At 36.6% G+C, this 20000-nt stretch overlaps 2 protein-coding genes and 1 long non-coding RNA gene across 6 annotated transcripts in view; 1 reads left to right on the top strand and 2 right to left on the bottom strand.

Annotated features, from left to right (window-relative positions):
• Positions 1–1414, bottom strand: part of tmeff1a (transmembrane protein with EGF-like and two follistatin-like domains 1a) — a 15630-nt gene extending 14216 nt beyond the window's left edge. Inside the window, exon 1 of one of the 2 annotated variants that reach the window (XM_073928947.1) lies at positions 994–1414. The gene's annotated coding sequence lies outside the window, so the exon portion shown is untranslated. The remainder of the gene's footprint in view (positions 1–993) is intronic. The other variant, XM_693888.10, reaches the window with a different exon arrangement.
• slc39a6 (solute carrier family 39 member 6) lies at positions 1258–18949 on the top strand. Of its 3 annotated transcripts, none has more exons than XM_005171365.6 (11): positions 1258–1335; positions 4105–4797; positions 6731–6881; positions 6967–7077; positions 8695–8864; positions 10416–10580; positions 12951–13035; positions 13868–14197; positions 16055–16135; positions 16237–16427; positions 18424–18949. In XM_005171365.6, the coding sequence occupies exons 2-11, from the start codon at positions 4114–4116 to the stop codon at positions 18574–18576; spliced, it is 2121 nt and encodes a 706-aa protein (XP_005171422.2). In that variant the 5' UTR covers positions 1258–1335; positions 4105–4113; the 3' UTR covers positions 18577–18949.
• Positions 18833–20000, bottom strand: part of LOC141378657 (uncharacterized) — a 30646-nt gene continuing 29478 nt past the window's right edge. Inside the window, exon 2 of the long non-coding RNA XR_012393630.1 lies at positions 18833–19290. This is a non-coding gene — a long non-coding RNA (uncharacterized lncRNA). The remainder of the gene's footprint in view (positions 19291–20000) is intronic.

Raw genomic sequence — 20000 nt, 5'->3', positions numbered from 1 at the left:
ATAAAAGTTTTCGAATTTGGCATCCTACTGCACAACACAATATGTTTGCTAATGCAGCCGGTCTTTCTTTGCAACCGGTATGCGCAGTTGAACCCGTGTGACGTCATGTGTGATGTGGGTTGTTATTTCCCCTGTGAATCCAAAGTAAATTTATGCTATTTGTTTGCTTCTTTTACACATGTTTGTTTGTTTATTAATAATATTATTGATGATTTGTTTAAATGTTTTTTTTTTATTAAATTATCTGTATTTACCTTTTTAATATTTTTTTACTTTTTATTTATTAATTGTTTAGACAGTGTGGTGGCTCAGTGGTTAGCACTGTCGCCTCACAGCTAGAGGATCGTTGGTTCGAGCCTCGGGTGGGTCAGAGCACTTCTGTGTCAAAGCATCTCTGTGTGGAGTTTGCATGTTCTTTTCATGTTTGTGCGGGTTTCCTGTGGGTGCTTCAATTTCCCCAACAATACAAAGACATGCGCTATAGGTTAATTGGGTAAACTAAATTGGCCATGGTGTACGAGTGTGAATGCAAAAGTGTGTAAAATATATGCTGCATAAGTTAGCTGTTCATTCCTCTGTGGCGACCCCTGATAAATTAAGGGACAAAGCCAAAAAGAAAACAAATTTGTTGTTTATTTATTTTATATTTCCTTTAGAATTAGCCTAATATTTACATTTTTTTACACTATAGCCTATAACAAGGAGCATTGGGCTTTCTAAAACTGATATCTTGTTATAGTTCATAAGATATTGCAATGTACACCACAGTAATGTCATAGTTTAAACATTTTCTAATTAACCATAGACAGAATTTCAATTTATGAATTGAAACTTTGTGTTTTCACAATACAGGAACGGCCATAGTTTTAATAATTAATATATCCTAAATGTTGTCTCACAAATTACCTCACAGAACCTCATTAGAACTCTTTTTTTAAACTTATAAATACGTATAGTTTTCTTTTTGGGTTTATTCAGCGTGTGTGTTCTCACCTATATGATTCTCACACGTCCACATGAAATACCCGCGTGAGTGTGTCTTTGTGTTTGGGATTTGTTGCTGGGCGTGTGTGTGTTTAGGGATTATTAAGAAAAATCACTTGATTGATTCTCTGTCGACACCAAAAGAAGCCGCCAGAACCATATTTACCAAGTTAAATGCTGTTTCAGTGGATGTTTGAGTAAAGGATGAAGCGGACAATTGCGCGGTCATGTGACTACACCTCAACCAATGACATCCGCCTCCTACACTTCTCCAAAATCAGCAAACTCGACCACTAAGCGACCGTCAGCATTTACTTCGTGAAAAGACGTCTATATAATCACACCTAAGCGGTAAGTCTGTCGGTTTTTGTTGTTGTTTATTTGTCCGCAACCTAACGTGACCACGCAGCGCGCTCGCTTCCTCTAAAACAACAGACACTCGCGCTGTTTCCGGTTTTATGATGACGTTTCTTTGCACACGGTCTGGTCGCCGTGCTAGTGGTGTGGAGTGCAGAATCGCCGCTGAACGCGCTTACTTTCGAGCGCGTGGACTCCCGGTAAGCAGTGAATGATGTTGATATATGATCAGTCCGTTACGCTTGAAAACGTGCTGTCTGAACGGGAGAAATCCGGTGATCTGGAAAGATCCAGCTAGGCCGCAAGGCGCATGCTGTTCCTGTTGTTCTGTCACATCTGTTCTGATGTATATGTTAAATGCACATTTGATAAATTCTTTGGTCTCAGATTGTACGCGAAATTGACCCCGCAATACTGTACGAAATATAATATCGCCATAATCAGTGTTGTCTGTGTGTCGCAGTGTTTGTAAACAGGTGTCAGTGATGCGCCGCGGTGTGTTGATGCTGGATGTCAGAAGCACCAGTGATGGACAAAATACATTATGACACAGTTCACTTAATTAGAAATGTTATGTCATAATTCCGATCAATTTTGGAAACATACTGACTCAAAACATCCCAGTTTCTTTAAATAAACATATAAGTAACCGTATTGGTCACCTATAGGCTTTTTTGTTGTGAGGGCAACTAATCCGCAGCAAGTTTTAAATCTCTGTTTCCCCTTTGCGCTGATTTTGGACTGTTCCGCATTGACCTTCTGCACAACATATGACAAAACAAGTTGATGAGTTTGTCGTTTATGGTGGATATTTGTGTTCGCATGTATTGGCAAACTGCTTACAATATTTCATTGAACCTACATTGCACCCGGAGGAAACCTACGTGAACACAGGGAGAACATGCAAACTACACAGAAATGCCAAATGACCCAGACTCGAACCAACAACCTTCTTGCTGCGAGGCGACAGGGATAGCCACTGCGCTGCCCTGCTCTTGATCTCTGTCTATGTAAATGTAAAGGGATGCTTCGCCTAAAACGGACAATTCTGTCATTTACTCAGTTTAAGCTCTTTTCTTCTGTTGAACCAACAAGAAGGCATATTGAAAAATGTTGGAAACTAGTAACTGTTGATTTCCATTATATATATTTTATAGATGTCAATGGTTACATGCTTCTAACATTCTTCTAAATATATTATTTTGTGTTAAACAGGAAAAAAGAAACTCAAAGGTTCGGAACTATGTCAGCGTGAGTAGATAGTAAGCAAAGTAAGCTAGATAGAAAGTATACTGTCACATTCAAATAAACGTGGTTGTATACATGAGGCTGTTGTTTAGCATCTTGAATACATGCAGTTGAAGTCAGAATTATTAGCCCCCCTGTTCATTTTCTTTCCACAATTTCTGTTTAACGGACAGCAGATTTTCTTCAACACATTTCTAAACATAATAGTTTTAATAACTCGTATCTAATAACTGATTTATTTCATCTTAGCCATGATGACAGTAAGTAATATTTACAGCTTAAAGTGACATTTAAAGGCTTAACTAGGTTAATTAGGTTAACTAGGCAGGTTAGGCTAATTAGGCAAGTTATTGTATAACAGTGGTTTGTTCTGTAGACTATTGAAAAAATATATAGCTTAAAGGGGCTAATAATATTGACCTTAAAATGTTTTTTAAAAAATTAAAAACTTGTTTCTTTTTTACTTTAATTGTATAAATTTATATTGTCTCTGATTATTTAGGATTTTTATTAAAGTTAACTTAAATGTTAAAGAATTTAAAAGTATTTTTTGTGTATTTATTTTACTTGTGTCATTGAATTTTACAATAGTTAAACCGCTACTCTAAGGCAACCCAGAGTTTCAGATTTTCACCTGTATGTTATTTAATTAATTTGAATAGTCCTTTTCTTTTTTGAAATTTGTTGTAAAAGAATAAATCATCTTTTGTTTCTTTATTCACAATTAATCCATTGATAGCTATGGTATGTAGCTATAGATGTAAACACCAGTTGTGTGCGATTTAGAAGAAATAATGGGGCGCAGAGTGATGTCGTGGCTCCCGAAGTGTTTTGATTAGGCAATATCTAAACAATAAACATAGATAAAGTGTTTATTTTAACAGCACAAATCCAGCACAAACGAATGACTCCTGTTTTGTGTGATTTAGAGAAAATAATGGGGCGCAGAGCGACGTCGCAGCTCCAGAAAGTGTTGTGATTAGGCAATATGTAAACAATAAAAACAGATAGTGTTTTATTTTAACAGCACAAATCTGGCACAAATGAATGACACCAATTTGGCGCGATTTAGATTAAATTGGGTGGAGAGTGACGTCACGGCTCCCAAAATATTTTACTTATAACTAAACGAGGAAAACAGATACCGTGCTTGTTTTGATGGCACAAATCGAACGCAAACGACCTGTGCTGATTTGAAGTCATTTGAGCAACATGGGGTGGAAAGTGACGTCACACGGTCTGAAAAATAATGCATAATATCTCAGATCCCAAACCAGCACTAGCGTTCGTTTTTGCGGCACATATCAGTACTAACGTAGCATAAACAAATGGCATAATTTTGGGGATTATTTGTTTAAATGCCAACTTCATGGAGGTATCATATTGACAGTATTGTCATGTATACGTAACACTTTTGAAAATGACAAATGCTTAGTTTCTAGAATGTTCTTGTGAAAACACTCTTTGTTTTAAAGTTATACCATGAACTCTATACTGTATGTTTGTCTGTTTTAGGTTGCCAATATGATTGGCTGGTGGCCACGCCTCTGCCCAGTGATGTCACTGGCACTGCTGTGGGCGTGTTCAGTGGGGGCGGGTTCAGACTGCAAATCTGTGGCCATTGAGACTGACAGCCGCATAGCAGAACAAACACAGCAGCGTCACCTACAGGCTCTGTTCGACAAGTATGGCCAGAACGGCAGCATCTCCCTAGAAGGCCTCTTCAACCTACTTAAAGGGGTCGGGCTTGACCGCATCCGGAAAGTGATGGTGCATCATCCTGGAAATGCCCATAATCACACACACACGCATGATCACACACACACTCATGTGGACAAACTCACGGCGCACACACATCCGGTCACCACCAAGAAGGGAGACATGGATCACAGCGTGGAGAAGAGTGACCCTGTCCCAAAAGCACAGCCAGATCCTGCCTCTGGGAAGAAAAGCCAGTCAGATGCGCATCACAACCTGTACATGAAGATGAACCAGGAATCCACCACAGCTTTGACTACGCCGTCATATGTTACCAGATCACGGCGGACCAATCGCAGCGCCGATTATGATTTTACACAGGACCACGCCTCCTTTAGCCCCAGTCAGCCCAATGTGACACACTCAAACCACACCCATCATGATGAGGACACGCCCACACACCAGCATGATGACCATGATGAGCACGAACATGGCCGTGCTAGTTTAGGGGTACACAGTTACATTCTTTACTACTTTTTCCCCTTTATCTCGATTTAAAGTTTCTGATTTGTTCTTTTTGTTTTAATCCATGGTGCCGGCGGGGTCTTAAAAAGAATTAAAAGTTGATAAATTTAGAGAAGCTTAAAGCCCTTAAAAAGAAACTTAAATGCTATGTTACAAGGTATTACATTTTTGATTATACAACGTTTATGCTAAAGTTTGCCTGAATTTAATCTGGAAATATTGGGATGCTGAAGTTTATGAAATCCTGCTAGATTTGATATCATGCTGCTTTGTTTACTGCAGTAACCAAGGCAACTATAGCTATGTTTCCATTCATATATTTTTGCGCATTTTAGATATGCGCATAAAAAATGGTTGATGGAAATGCCAAGGGTAAAGTCTAGATAGGATACACGGCCGGCTGGTAGTGCCATATGCGCATTAATATAGCAGCTTTTTTTTATGACACTGTTTAACAATGTTTAATATTTTTACAGTACTGTGACAGCTGGGTTAGGGTAATGGGAGACAATTTACAAAATACAGTTTATTGGGTAATTTAATAGATAACATAAATAATACAGTGTACAGCCACTGTTTTAACATTACTATGACCAGGGGCGCCGCTGGCCAGTATGCTGGCCCGGTGTTGAGGTTGAAAGCAAAGAGCGGGTGGGAGTAATTGCGGTTGCGGGGGGCTGTGTAAGTTACGAATAGTATCTCTGGATGCCCCAAAACGGCATGGGAACTTAGTATTATCCCACCTTTTCCCCCCCTAGAGGCACCCCTGACTATGACGGTTGGGTTTAGGTTTGGGGTAGGGGTAGACGTTTATACTATGCAATTAATGGGAAATTTAATAGTTAATATAAATAGTTTGCGTTAACTTCCAGCCGCCACCATATATGATCTAGCAACAACCCACACCAAGATGTGCATCGATTTTGAAAATGCACATAAAAAACATATGCGCATAATTGAGTAGGATAAACTTCTTCTGATAAGAAAAGATACGCAAAAACTATAATGGAAACACTTTTACAGAACAAATTCCAGTATGTGCATTACAAAAGTCACGTGATTTTGTTAACAAACCAGCAGGTTGAGCATTGTAAAACTGAAATGTTTTTGTTTTTTTTCCATTTTAAAACGCCTTAACCATTTCATTATTAATGTTTATTATATTATTAATTACATGCAGAATTGTTAAGATTCTCTGTGCTTCCCATCTCGTCTTCGAACGCCACCATGCGTTCATTGTGTGTCGGCATTGTCTTCTGAGGTGCAAGTCATTTTATTAAATAAGTAAAAGATTCACAAAGCTTCTCCTTCCATTTTTACATTTAATATTTGAAACCAGTTAATCAGGAAGTTATGATTTTGTTCTCTTTGACTCATTGGACTCACGTCTTTTATGCGATAATTTTTGGCACAATCAGTATTTAGTAAATATATTGTAAGTTTAAATAATTAATCTATTTTAAATTTTTAAACATCATTAACTGTATCCACTTATGCATTGACCATTTGACAGATGCTTTTATGCAAAGCAACTTTTAGAAATTGATTTAAAAATAAAATCTAACAGAAAATAGATTAGAAATTCTTACATTTGTTAAACTGATTTTTTTCTGAACTTCTCATATTCTCTTAGATTGTGTTGGTAATAATTCTGTGATTAATTATTTATTTCTAAGAGATTTTTAACAGCAGTAAACCAAATACAGTTTTAGAGTTTTTAGAAGAAATAAATGGTAAAAAACTGTATGTAATATAACTGTAGTATACATTTTCTTGCATGAAAATAGCCATAGAAGCAGGCATAGCATTATACACAAACATTCTTAAAACTTTTCCTCTGCCCCTTTATCACTACTTTTAAAATCCCTGACATCCCCGACATCCCTCACTCATATAACTCCTCTCTTTTCACTTTCAGTGTCAAAATGCCTCCACGATCCTGCAGACGCATGGCATGAGAAAGGAAGCAAGTCTCTCAGTAAAGGACTTTAGTTTCCTCTGCCCTGCTCTTCTCATGCAGATTGATTCCAAGTCTTGCATCGTGCATGAAGACGAGGACGAGCATTCAGGTGAGCTTTTGGGCCTGTGATTTAAATACATTTGTAGTAGTCAATTTGCAGAATCTGCATAACAACTCCCCTTTTCCTCCCTCAGATCATTCCCATCATCACAAACACCACCACCATCATCATGATCACCAACACCTGCAGCATCCACATAACCACACCAATGGAAGAGGCCAGAGGAACACTCCAGTCTACATCGGTAAGTATTGTGCTTTAGATATAATGATTGATTTGCATATTCATTTTATATTCAAATTGAGTTGTTATGCAAATTAGATGTTATTTATTATGAAATGCAGCCACAAATTGTCAGATGAAGAAATGCGAATAATTAATGCTCAATTAAAAGGTCAAGTTCATATATAAATTTCAGTTTACTCCCTATCTTACTTTCCCTCAAGTGGTTCCAAACCTGTCTTTTGTTATTTTGCTGAACACAAAAGAAGATATTTTGAAGAAAGCTGAAAACCCTTTGACTTTCACAGTAGGAAAATCAAGCACTATGGAAATCTTTGGTTTCAATTGTTCAGCTTTCTTTAAAATATCTTCTTTTGTGTTCAACAAAATACAAAATCGAGTTTTTGAAACAAGTAAATAATGACTTTTTTGAGTGAACGATCCCTTTAAAGTCATTAATCAATAAATATCCTAGATTAAAATTCTAAATTATTATTGAAGATAAAATATTCTGTGAGATTAGTTCTGTGAAATTGGAAGAACTCGGATACTCCCTCTTTTATGGATTAGATTGAGCTGACGACTTCTACGGCATCATATGAACGTATGTTGGCAAGACTTCAGGACTCCACCCCTACTTTTAATCAAAAATGGGGCAGCTTTTTGCAGTATTTGGAGAGTACATAAAAGGAAAATTGAAAGGTTGCCATTTTGACTGTCTGTTGTATTATTTTATTTTTGTTATAATTTTTGTTTTGCTATTATTTTTATAATTTGTTACATTATTTTCCTGAATGTGGATTTTGTATTGTGAATTTCATGTTGTGTGGGGTATAAAAGTTCAAAACAAAATAAAGTTTGATGACGAAAAAGAAGAAAATAAAATATTCAAAAGAATAGAAAAAGAATGTTATAATATATGTATACAGTTGAAGTCAGAATTATTAGCCCTCTTCGATTTTTTTTTCTTCTTTTTTAAATATTTCCCAAATGATGTTTAACAGAGCAAAAAAAAATTTCACAGTATGTCTGATAATATTTTTTTCTCCTGGAGAAAGTCTTATTTGTTTTATTTCGGCTAGAATAAAAGCAGCTTTTAATTTTTTAAACACCATTTTAGGGACAAAATTATTAGCCCGTTTAACCTATAGTTTTTTTTTCGAAGTCTACAGAACAAACCATCATTATACAATAACTTGCCTAATTCCCCTAACCTGCCTAGTTAACCTAATTTAATTAATCTAGTTAAGCCTGTAAATGTCACTTTAAGTGTCTTGAATAATATCTAGTAAAATATTATTTACAGTCATGATGGTAAAGGTAAAATAAATCCATTATTAGAAATGAGTTATTAAAACTATTATGTTTAGAAATGTGTTAAAAGAAACTGCTCTCTGTTAAACAGAAATTGGGGAAAAAATAAACAAGCGGTCTATTAATTCAAGGGGGCTTATAATTCTGACTTCAACTGTATATATAAATATTCATGAAAATAACATTATAATATACATACATATTCGCTTTGATATTTTCTAAATGTTACATTCTTTAGTTCTCATGAAATATCCAATATATGGACTGATAATGCAGAGATAATGGGGTGTGCTTGGATCAATAAGAGGGTGTGTTTGTGTTACAGCATGGCTTGGAGGGTTTCTCTCCATCACTCTGATCAGTTTGCTGGCGTTGGTTGGTGTGGTTTTGATCCCACTCATGAACAGAGTTTGCTTCAACTTCCTGCTGAGCTTCCTGGTGGCCCTTGCAGTGGGCACTCTGAGCGGAGACGCTCTCCTCCACCTCATACCACATGTAAGACACAAAAAACTTACATTAGTACTGCTCATGATCCTTCAGAAATCAGAGTAAAATGCTGATACACTGTATCCTAAATGCTAGTGCACTAACAAGAAGTGCACAGTATTTATATCTGGGATAATATCATAATCATGACTGAGTTTGTCACTCAATTTGCAAACAAAAGCATGTTAATCAGTTCCTCCAGGATTTTGAAATGGCATGTTATTTTTATTTCTTCAAACTAAAATGACTAGTCTAGTGATGGCTTTTCTCTAAGTTTATCGTAATATTTGCTTCAATTACTATAGTAAAAGAAAATTGTTCGTCTCAACCAGTTGGAAAATCATCATTCATCTGCATTTAATGTGTGATGAAGCCTATTAGTGGTGAGGCAGTGGCGCAGTAGGTAGTACTGTCGCCTCACAGCAAGAAGGTCACTGGTACGAACCTCGGCTCAGTTGGCGTTTCTGTGTGGAGTTTGCATGTTCTGCCTGCCTTCACGTAGGTTTCCTCCGGGTGCTCCGGTTTCCTCCACAGTCCAAAGACATGCGGTTTAGGTGAATTGGGTTGGCTAAATTGTCCGTAGTGTATGAATGTGTGTGTGGATGTTTCCCAGAAATGGGAAAGGCATTCGCTGCGTAAAAACTTGCTGGATTTGTTGGCGGTTCAATCCGCTGTGGCGACCCTGGATTAATAAAAGGGACTAAGCCGTCCAGAAAATGAATGAATGAATGAAGCCTATTAGAACACCGATTCAAGTTATGAAAACAAAACAAAACTTTTGTTGTTTATATCAATAAGACATGAAGTAAATTTTCCACACAGGCAAGCATTCAGTTTTTGCTAATTATCAGCTACAGTTCAACAAATGGTAAGTTTTATACAGAGTAATATTTTAGAAACTATTTTTATCCAACAAACGTATTCATATGTATCCATCCAGTCACTTTCTTAATTTACCAAATAAATCCTCAGTTTTGAATGAATTGTTTGAATGAAGCGACTCAGTGAATCACTCATCAAGACAGGGACTTGGTGCCACCTACTGGCGTTTTTAGTAGTGTCATTTTTGTATCCATGACAGGCTTAAACCAGCACAGTAACACACTCAACAATATGATTATAAAAAAAATCCCAAAAAATATGAAATCATTTTGGTGGATATTGCATGCCCCTTGAATGCACAGTTGAATATTGCCACAAAAACCAAAGTGTCTAACAAAAGTTCCTTATTTTAATGTGATCAGATGATTTTTATCTGGAGAGATTTTAAATGAAATATTGTTAAATGTGAATCCTTCACAAATACCTTAAAATCTGTTTTAGATTTTTATCTTATTTATTGCATTTGATGTCTTTTTATTGTTTTTTTTTAATTATTATTATTATTATAGAAAAGTGATATTCAAAAAATGTTGTAAATTTAATCTTGTTTTGCCATAAAATAGTCAGAGGAGCTGATATGGCAATAAATTCAAATCTCTCTCTCTCTCTCTCTCTCTGCGCAAATGTTTTTGTGTTTTCTGCAAGATTTATGATTGCCTTTTGATTGGTCTGTGTCAGTCTCAGGGTCATCACCATCACGGCCACTCTGAAGAGCACGCTGAAGAGGAGGACTCCCTTCGCCCTGTGTGGACCGGACTCACAGCTCTAAGTGGAGTTTACATCATGTTCCTCATCGAACACTTCCTGACCCTTGGCAAAATGTACAAAGACAAAAACCAGAAGGTCAGCCAAATGTGCAAACACACAATATAAAACTAAGAGCTCATATTTCATTAAAACTCATAAGATTTCACAATATCCACTTACAGTATGGTGTCAAGGTGATTTTGTAAATGATGATGGACATCAGCATACAAGAACTAATTCTTTTATTTAATATAGTGTGTATCTGTTTTATATATTATCACGTATAGAATAATAACTGGCATGCTTCATGACGCATCAACACAAAGACAAGCATAGTAATAAAATAAATCTGTCACATATGTGAAGTTGGCCAAGAGGAGCAGAATAATCTTCCTCATACAGCTTTCAGGCATAGAAAAACTGAAAAGAGAAGATGGTACTGGTGCCGCAAGGGGAAATATTATGTAAAGGAGGATTTTTTTGGACAAAACACCCTGTACAAAAGCTATTGCTTTTAATACTTGGAAAAAAAGTTTTTGGCAGGAGTTTTTGCCCAATCATCAAAGCATATAAATCATTAATGTATCATTAGAATTAAACTAAACTGAACTGAACTAAACTTTAACAGTGACTTTTACACTAAACTGAACTGAAGCAATTTTAATTTGCAAGAACTACACCAGCATTCTACACTACTCTCCTGCCTGCCTGAATTGCTGGATAGCATTTTAAAAAATTGTCTTTTCCTCTTTTTCTTTCTGCTTTCACACAATCTACATTAGAGCTGAAGATCTTTGCCCGAACCCGACAGGACTCGGCGGAACCTGATGGGTTCGGGTTTAATTTCTATCATTTTAGATTGGGTCGGGCCGGGCTTGGCTTACCCAGTAAATTAATAGTCATGTGATGCATTTCGATTAGCACGAGAAAGTAATCAAATCGGTTGTTACAACATTAAAATCCATCCCTGCAAAGGTAAAACATGATGACGGAGAAGTTAAAAAGAGTGAATTTTGACTGCGGTCAGGCCAGCTGTCAGTCCAAAAGTCATTCTAGCCTCCAAGGTATTTCGGCGGTCACTCATACACTGCGTATTACGGTAGAGCGCTAAACAGCAATGTATGTACAGCAAGCTGACAGGGAAGATGACAAGGTCACTCGCTACATTGAAACTGCTGTCATGGAAAATTAAATTGATGTTCTTGGCTGATGAACAAACAATCCTACCCAAAACTTGCAAAATCAGAACTTTGTATCTCGGCCTGTAGCAGCAGCAGTGAAAGGGTTTTCGGTGCTGCTGGACACACCATCCTGAGCGCAGGACTGTGCTAAAGCCATTTACAGTGGATTCAATAATGTTCCTCCACAAAAACATTTAAACCTTAAAATCAATAATGTAGACAGAGTATACAGGCTAATGTTGGCATTGGGCTATTCTTTTAATATTTAACTTCACCGTCACCTTAAGGCCAGATTGTGAAGAGAAGTGGCTAAACAAATCCCGCAGAGCCTTTATCTTTATTTCGTTATTGGCAAATAATTTAGAATTTATTTAAATTTAATTTGTTAAGAAAGACTTCTTTTCATTGGTGTGTTGGCCAATTTAAAGGTTAACGTGTATGTACCTAGGCCTATTTAGAGTGCTGAGATGTTAAGATGTTACAGAGGACTTATTTTATTTCTTTGTTCCAACTTCCAAGTGGCCTATAGCCTACATTTGTCACGAATAAATGTTAAAACAAGCGATTCATTCGTGAAAAAAAGCAAAAGAGCTGTGTGCATGTACACATTTGAATAATGTCGGGCTATAAACGGGTTAAGGCTTTCATAAAGCTGTAAATCAAAATATACCTGTCGGGCTCAGACCGAATTCTGTCGGGCTTAGGCCCTATCGGGTCTAATTTTTATGGCCCGATTACACCTCTAATCTACATTGTAAACAGTGCTATAGGAATAAAGAATACTTAAATTGAGTTATCAAAACTGGTGCTATTTTTACAAATTCTTTTTTTTTATGTAAATTACATATATGCAGCCTGTTATATGCCAAAATGTTGATTAGTCACTGTGGACTTATAACTTTAGCATACAAGGTATATTAAATGCATTGTTAAGGGGGATTAAAGTCGTAATGGAAATAGCAGGCAAATGGTTGACTGTTGTATCCAATAGTAATGACAGTAAATCACAATTAAGCGGGCAAACCGCTAATGCTAAAGACCTCCATATTGGGCCCAGCCATGATCACTGGCTACATGACATCATAAAAGCAAATTCAGCCCAGCCCAAAACATCCTGAACACAAAAATAATGGAAAACTTCATTTTAATATGTCATTAATATGTCATAATACAACGTCATTGTAATATGTGTAGCGGTACATTAATAACATTTATATTGTTTAGAAAATATTCTCTGAATTGCTTTTTTTTTTTTTACTTTAAAATGTTATTTTGACGTTTGTAGGTGCAGAAGAGGGTTGATCTCACCACAGAAGTTTTGGAGTCTGAGAAACTGCCATCATTAGAAGAAAATGATGTCAAAATTGAAGGTAACTTGCGCCAGAAACATTTTTACAATCACTCCATATAAAAAAAAACATTGTGCATTTATTAAGTCAGCTTCACACGGGTGAGTGGGCTTTACAAACCACCTGTAGAAACACCCCACGACCCACGACGCCTGCCTTGCGCGTAGTCATGCCTTTACACTTCTCTGTGCTGTTTGTGTTGCTCTGCAATAACACTTCAGAAACGCTAGCTGGTAGTAGGTTATGTTATGTTATGTTCCTCTGTATTAAGTTTCTTCATGGGTGTTTTGTTTTTTCTGAACGCTACCGTAATGTAAAAGTAGCTAAAACTCGCTCATTTAGAGACAGGAACCAGCAGACGTGCAACAACTTTAATCATAAGGTTAACGGAAAACAACACTCCTTCACGGGACTCGACACTAGTAAACTCTTGCTCCATCAGGCTCGCAGCTCTCAGCACCGCCCACACTCATCACAGCTACCAAATCAACCAATCGCAGAGCTTGCTCTACGCATCGTTGACATGTAGTTAAATTTTTTTGAAAGGTGCGGGCCATGTAACTGTGTGAAGGCTGCGCCGGCATACGTGTGCGCTTGACACAGAAGTATAAATCAGCCTTTACTCTTGCACATAATTCTCTTAGCACAAGCATTTCCTTTGTATGATTAGCACTGCTTGTGTGTATTGCCTCCTCTTGTTGAATCGCTGAATGCCTCCCTAATTGTAAGTCACTTTAGACAAACATCTGCTAAATGTCTAAATTTTAATGTGGTAACTTCGCTTGGTTGTATGCCTTTTTTCATGCAGTCAGAATGAAACTCTTGCATGATTTGGGTGTTTCTGTGACATCAGCTGCTGAAACGAATGGTGGGCGTGCACTGGCAGAGGAGGAGGAGGTGATGTTGGGGGCGGAGCTCTACAACGACATAGACTGCGAGAACAAATGCCACTCCCACTTCCATGACACGGTCGGCCAATCGGATGAGCAGCATCATCATCATCACGACTACCACCACATACTGCATCATCACCACTCCCAGAACCACCACCCGCACACACACACGCACAGACACACACACTCCTACTCGCAGCAGCACTTTGAGCAGGCTGGTGTGGCCACACTCGCCTGGATGGTCATCATGGGAGACGGACTGCACAACTTCAGTGATGGACTTGCCATAGGTATATTTTACACACACACATGTAAAAAATGCAGGCCTCCACACAGTTCATTCATGTTTTCTCAACACAAATTTATTAAGTTGATTTTACAAATTTAAGTAGATTGAACATAAAACAAGGTGGCACAGTGGCTCAGGGGTTAGCGCTGTAGCATTACAGCAAGAAGGCTGCTGGTTTGAGTCCCGGCTAGGCCAGTTGGCATTTCTGTGTGGAGTTTGCAAGTTCTCCAAGTGTTGGCGTGGGTTTCCTCTAGCTGCTTCAGTGCTGCAAGTGAATTGAATACACTAAATTGTAGTGAATGGAGTGTGAATGGTGAGAGTTTATGGATGTTTCCCAGTACTGGGTTGCAGCTGGAAGGGCATCCGCTGTGTAAAACATATGCTGGATAAGTTGGCAGTTCATTCTGCTGTGTCGACTCTTTCTTACTTAAAACTCAAGAATTGTGTTTTTGCTGTTTATTTTAAATAAACAGTTTGAACAAGCAGGAATATATATTTATATTTTGAGTGTAGATATAATGATTCAGACTGTATATTCTGTCCCCCTACTCTAAACCAAAGACTCACAGGAAACAATCTGCTTTTTTATTTTCAAAATACTTCATTCTGTATTATTTAAAAGCATGTTTACCCATAAGAACTTAATTTAGGTCCGCACTGTGAAACGTCCCCACAAGTCTGCTTTCAGTTTTAAGCCCACACACTGATAGAAAACTTTTTTTTTTTGTAAATTAAAGTAGCATACAGAGTGAAAGAAAGAAAACAAAATGAATCCGAGCTTGCAAACACAACTGTGAAACGGTTTGAAAAGCATACAAACTTTTTTTTTTTTTATACAGTTTCACAGTTCTCATATGTACATTAGTCTACATTTGAAGTGGATAAAAGTTAAACAATTTGATTCCTAAAACCAAAACAGTACCTGTTCTTGTATTAAGACCACGTTCATTACATTTTTTGTCATTTCAAATGTAATCCATACATGCAAATAACAAAAGAACAACCAGTAAAAGCTCTAAAAAAAACACTTAACATTTCTCAGCTTCACTGCAATAATAGTGGTGTGTTTGAGTAAAATGTCATTTTTGTTTTATTTTAAAAAGTTTTCTTTTTGATTTAGATAAATTTTGTGTTTTAGAACTTTTTTTTTTTTTGCAAAACGTGCCATATTTTCATGTTTATATTTATTTTTGGACAACACAATAACAATATTTTAACAACAGAAAAGTTAAGAAATTAATATTTGTAGGAATAATCCTGACTTTCATTCAGAATAAAAAAAAAAATGGGCAGCACTTTATTTTGATGGTCCAGTTGAGTATTAGTAGCTTAATATCTGTTGATACTGCTCCTTTAACACATTTAACTGACTATAAGAAACTTTGCAAGTACATGTCAACTTCCACTAACCCTAACCTCAACCTCAACAGTCTACTTATAATCTAATGAGAATTTGTTGGCATGTAGTTGCAATGCAACTTAAATTCAACAACCCGACTTTCAAAATAAAGTGTGACCAAGAAAACATTATTTAGTAGTTTTTGTCTCTTGGATGAAAGATTGCTCTAAATGAAAATCTTTTTTATTATAAATACTTTTGTCAGACCATTATAGAAGGAAACAAATATAAAAATATACATCTTTAATGTTTTTTTCTTTATAGCTATACACACACACACACACATTTTGCATGAATTAAATTTTATGTGGCACCAAAATGTGATGTCATCTTTAAGTCTTATGCGTATTATAAAATTGATGTGTGTTTTAAAACTGAATAAAAGTTTACACAAAAACAGCCTTCCTTTGCATCCGATGAGCATTTACAGATTGTTATATCGTTTTATACATATTTTAGGGGCGGCTTTCACAGAAGGTTTGTCAAGTGGTCTTAGTACCTCAGTCGCTGTGTTCTGCCATGAGCTTCCTCATGAACTCGGTAAGAAATCGTCTCTTCATTTGACAGAAATCAGGTCCATTGCATTAGTATGAAATATTATTTTCTGACTCACCCGCCTTTCCTTCTCCTCTGTTATGAAGGTGATTTTGCCGTCCTACTGAAAGCCGGTATGTCAGTTCGACAGGCCATGCTGTATAATCTGCTGTCAGCACTGATGGGATATCTGGGCATGATCATCGGGATTCTCATCGGACATTATGCTGAAAATGTTGCCACATGGATCTTTGCTCTCACAGCTGGGTTATTCATGTACGTCGCGCTCGTGGACATGGTGAGTAGCACAGAAAGAGACATGCTGTGATTTAAGCATATAAAAAAGACAGCTAATTAGAAGCTTTAGTTAAAGGGAAAATAAGCGATTGTTATAAATCATATCGACATCATCAAACAAACACTAAATAATGAAAATCAACAATAAATCTTACAAAATGTATTGGTGTTATTTATTGTTTAAAGTCTGACAAATGGGTAAAACCCTTATGAATGATAGATATAAAGATTTAAAATGACAATGAATAGGTGTCTATGAGCTGCACTGTGATTCTTTAATAGAGGATACATTTTAATATCTAATTTTAAATAACATTAAAATCTATTTTAATAATATCAAATGATTCTAATCTTTTGTTATGATTATGGAAAATTAAATGAGTTAATAAAATGAAACAGGATGCGCACATTTCAATTTACAAAATATAAATAAATGTTATATTACATTACTGTATCTATCTCAAAACCTCCTTTCATCCCTGAATCAAATATACATCTTCAAATTAAAATATGAGACAAATTATAGTATAGGAACTACAAAATGACTCAGTCATGTGCTCACTGACATTAAAAGTGTAAAAAAGGACTGATTGAAAGTGAAAGTAAAGCTATTTTATCAAATTTAAACCTTTCTATGGATCAAATTTAATGCCAAAAGTATTTTGAACTGAAATGAAAATTACTTAAAATTGCCTTTTGAATATTACGTCACGTTGGATGGTGGAGGTGTGTCGTAGACGAAGGATGACTGTGAAGAGCAGGGGGTTGTCGTGGACAAAAGTAAAGAGGGATAGGGAGTCGCAGAAAAAAGTGAACAGCGGACGGGGGAGGAGTGGGATCGGTAAAATCAGGTGCTGGATCAGATTTCCGAATCAGTCATGTTCCGGCACAATTTTAGTCCTGTCCCAGGGCACTTTATATATCGAAGTTGATATTTAGCCGCAACATATTGATGTTTCGTAACATCTACTTTTATGAAGTGGGTTGTTCACCCAACCTGGAGGACCAGGACATACACACATACTACTCACAGTGCTTAATTTGTAATTCCCGGAACAAAAGCAGGAAATAAAAGCGACCCTGCTTTATCTTCGTTTTGTAAGAATCCCCCCGGCCACCCCATCTCCTTTATTTCCTCCTTTTTTTTAAGGGGGAGCTCTCGAGACCTACCTGATCTCGGATCCTTTTATATGCTTGTTGACTGGGCGGTAGCCTTGGACTCAATTATCTCCAAGTTCAGGGTTCTCTCCTGGGACAGCATGCCAAACCTGCTATAAACGCTATGCATATCTAAGTGGGAACTCTTAAAACAGCGATAGCGCAAAAACACAGCATCTCATTTCTGAATAGTCTTGATTTATTTTGTGCCATATAACGTTATAGGTCAGTCATGGATAATAACTACATGTAGCTACAAACATAAATTGTATAAACAATTACTAATCAGTTCACTTCACTATTATGTGCCAAGTGGAAAACAAATAATTAAATGAGTCAATCTAATCTTCAAGAAGAGCCCACAGTTACCTCTTCTAACATGTGTTCTGGCTGACTTGAGATGGCTTTGCTTCTGTTTCCCGCTATCCTGATCCATTCGGGCAGTTTCATCTTCTCAAGATCTCTTTTGATCATGCTCATTATCAGATTTACTCGTGGCTTCAAAAAATGAAAATATGCTTGGCTGCCTCTTTGCCATCATACAAATACTATTTAGGTTGGCCACTATGCCATCGTTTCCTTTCACTGCGCCAAACAATCACCAACCAATGAGAGTGATTGTAAACATAAGAAAGCTGATTGGCTGAAACTATTGTTGAGGGCCAATATTTAAATGTGACTTGCTTTAACTTGCGCATGGTGACTACAGTTATGTGTATGTGCGACGCTGACCACTGAGCCATCGTGCCGCCCTATAACATTGTAGCTATTTGTGTTTATCCAGCTGAATCCAAGATCTCTTAAAAAGGTCTTTTTGTGTGTGTGTGTGTGTTTCGCAGGTACCTGAGATGCTGCACAATGACGCGAGCGAAGCAGGTTTCAGTCACTACGGCTTCTTCCTCCTGCAGAACGCTGGGATACTCCTAGGCTTCGGCATCATGCTTATCATTGCTGTCTTTGAGGACAGGATCCAACTGGACTTAGGTTACTGACCAAAAACCTTTCCTTCACACTTAAAGACATTAACAGAAAACATCCATTATCATTGCTCTTTAACCCCTAAATCACACTCACCTGAAATCTAGCTGTTAAATGTCTCAAATCTGGTTTTGTCTGTAAAAAAAAAGGAGAAGAAAAAGTTCACAGTATTTTAATATGCACGAATTGTCTTCTTATTTGTGGCTTGCAGGAGAGAGCAATATTTATTGTGTTGACTGTTATGATGCCAGTATAAAAGAGGAAGGAGAATGTGGAGATGATTTTTATTTGTTTGTTACACAGTGTTGTACAGTAGCTGAAGAGACATTCATTTTGCACATGTTGTCCCCTCCAACATTCCAGTAAAATATTGAAGAATTGAGTGTCCATTGGTGCATTCGCCTGATTGATTCCAGTGTCCAAGCTGGATTTACATTTGATAATGAACATATCAGCAGAGTATATGATAGAGTCTAGTTTCCTATAGATGACATTTAAGACATTCATTTTGTGATTTGTGACCTAGAACCACAAAGCAGGTCAAAAGTGTCAATTCATACATCAAATAAATATTATTTTCATTGATGTTAGGTTTGTTAGGATAGGACTAATATCTGGCTGAGCAACAACTATATTTGAATATTAAATATCTGTATCTGTAATGTGATTTTTTTTTTATTTAAATACTGAGAAAATTGGCTTTAAAATGTTCAAATTAAATGCTTACACTGCAAAAAAAAAAAATGCTTTTCTCACTTAGATTTTTTGTCTTGTTTCTAGTCCAACTATCTAAAAGTTCTTAAATCAAGAAGCATTTTCTAGACCAGCAAAACATATGGTCTTGTTTTAAGAAATAATATGCCAAAATGAAGGGAGTTTTTCCTTTAACCAAGCAAAATAATCTGCCAAGGAGTAAGCAAAATAATCTTATCACAAATCGAAAAACAAGATTATTTTGCTTACCCCATTGCTTACCCCACAAGGCCATTGTGAATAGCTATAAATGAAAAGGCGTTAGTAAATGTTAGCTTTAAAAAAGCCATACATAAGAGTAAATGTTAAAAAAACGAGCATGCATTATTACATATACTGTATAATGTAGACTTGTTTTTAAAGCTAATATTAAACAATAATATATTGTACATCCCACATTTAATGTGATATCGCAAGATCATTAAAAAAACAGACATTACCGTTCAACTTCTTTGTATTTAAAACAATGCTTTTAGTTAGTTTGGGTTGTAAAATTACTGTTAATGTTAATACCATGTGTTTTATTATTTTGGAATGAAAATATATTGTACAACCCAAAATTATTTAAACACATGATATTAACACAATCCCATTAAAAAGAAAAGAATACTTTCAGCGGATTCATAGCAAAGATGCCTAAACTAGGGCCTGTGGGCCAAAGTTGGCCCTTTGTATCCTTTAATTT

This window comes from Danio rerio, chromosome 2 (assembly GCF_049306965.1).
Source record: "Danio rerio strain Tuebingen ecotype United States chromosome 2, GRCz12tu, whole genome shotgun sequence".
Taxonomy (NCBI): Eukaryota; Metazoa; Chordata; class Actinopteri; order Cypriniformes; family Danionidae; genus Danio; species Danio rerio.
This window is presented reverse-complemented; position numbering and strand designations above follow the sequence as displayed.

Excerpts from the sequence above, each read along its gene's own strand:
- slc39a6 (XM_005171365.6), top strand. The coding sequence starts at position 4,114 with ATGATTGGCTGGTGGCCACGCCTCTGCCCAGTGATGTCACTGGCACTG. Across the intron at positions 7,078-8,694 it reads GAACACTCCAGTCTACATCG|CATGGCTTGGAGGGTTTCTC; the intron begins GTAAGTATTGTG and ends TTTGTGTTACAG. Across the intron at positions 16,136-16,236 it reads TGAGCTTCCTCATGAACTCG|GTGATTTTGCCGTCCTACTG; the intron begins GTAAGAAATCGT and ends TCTGTTATGAAG.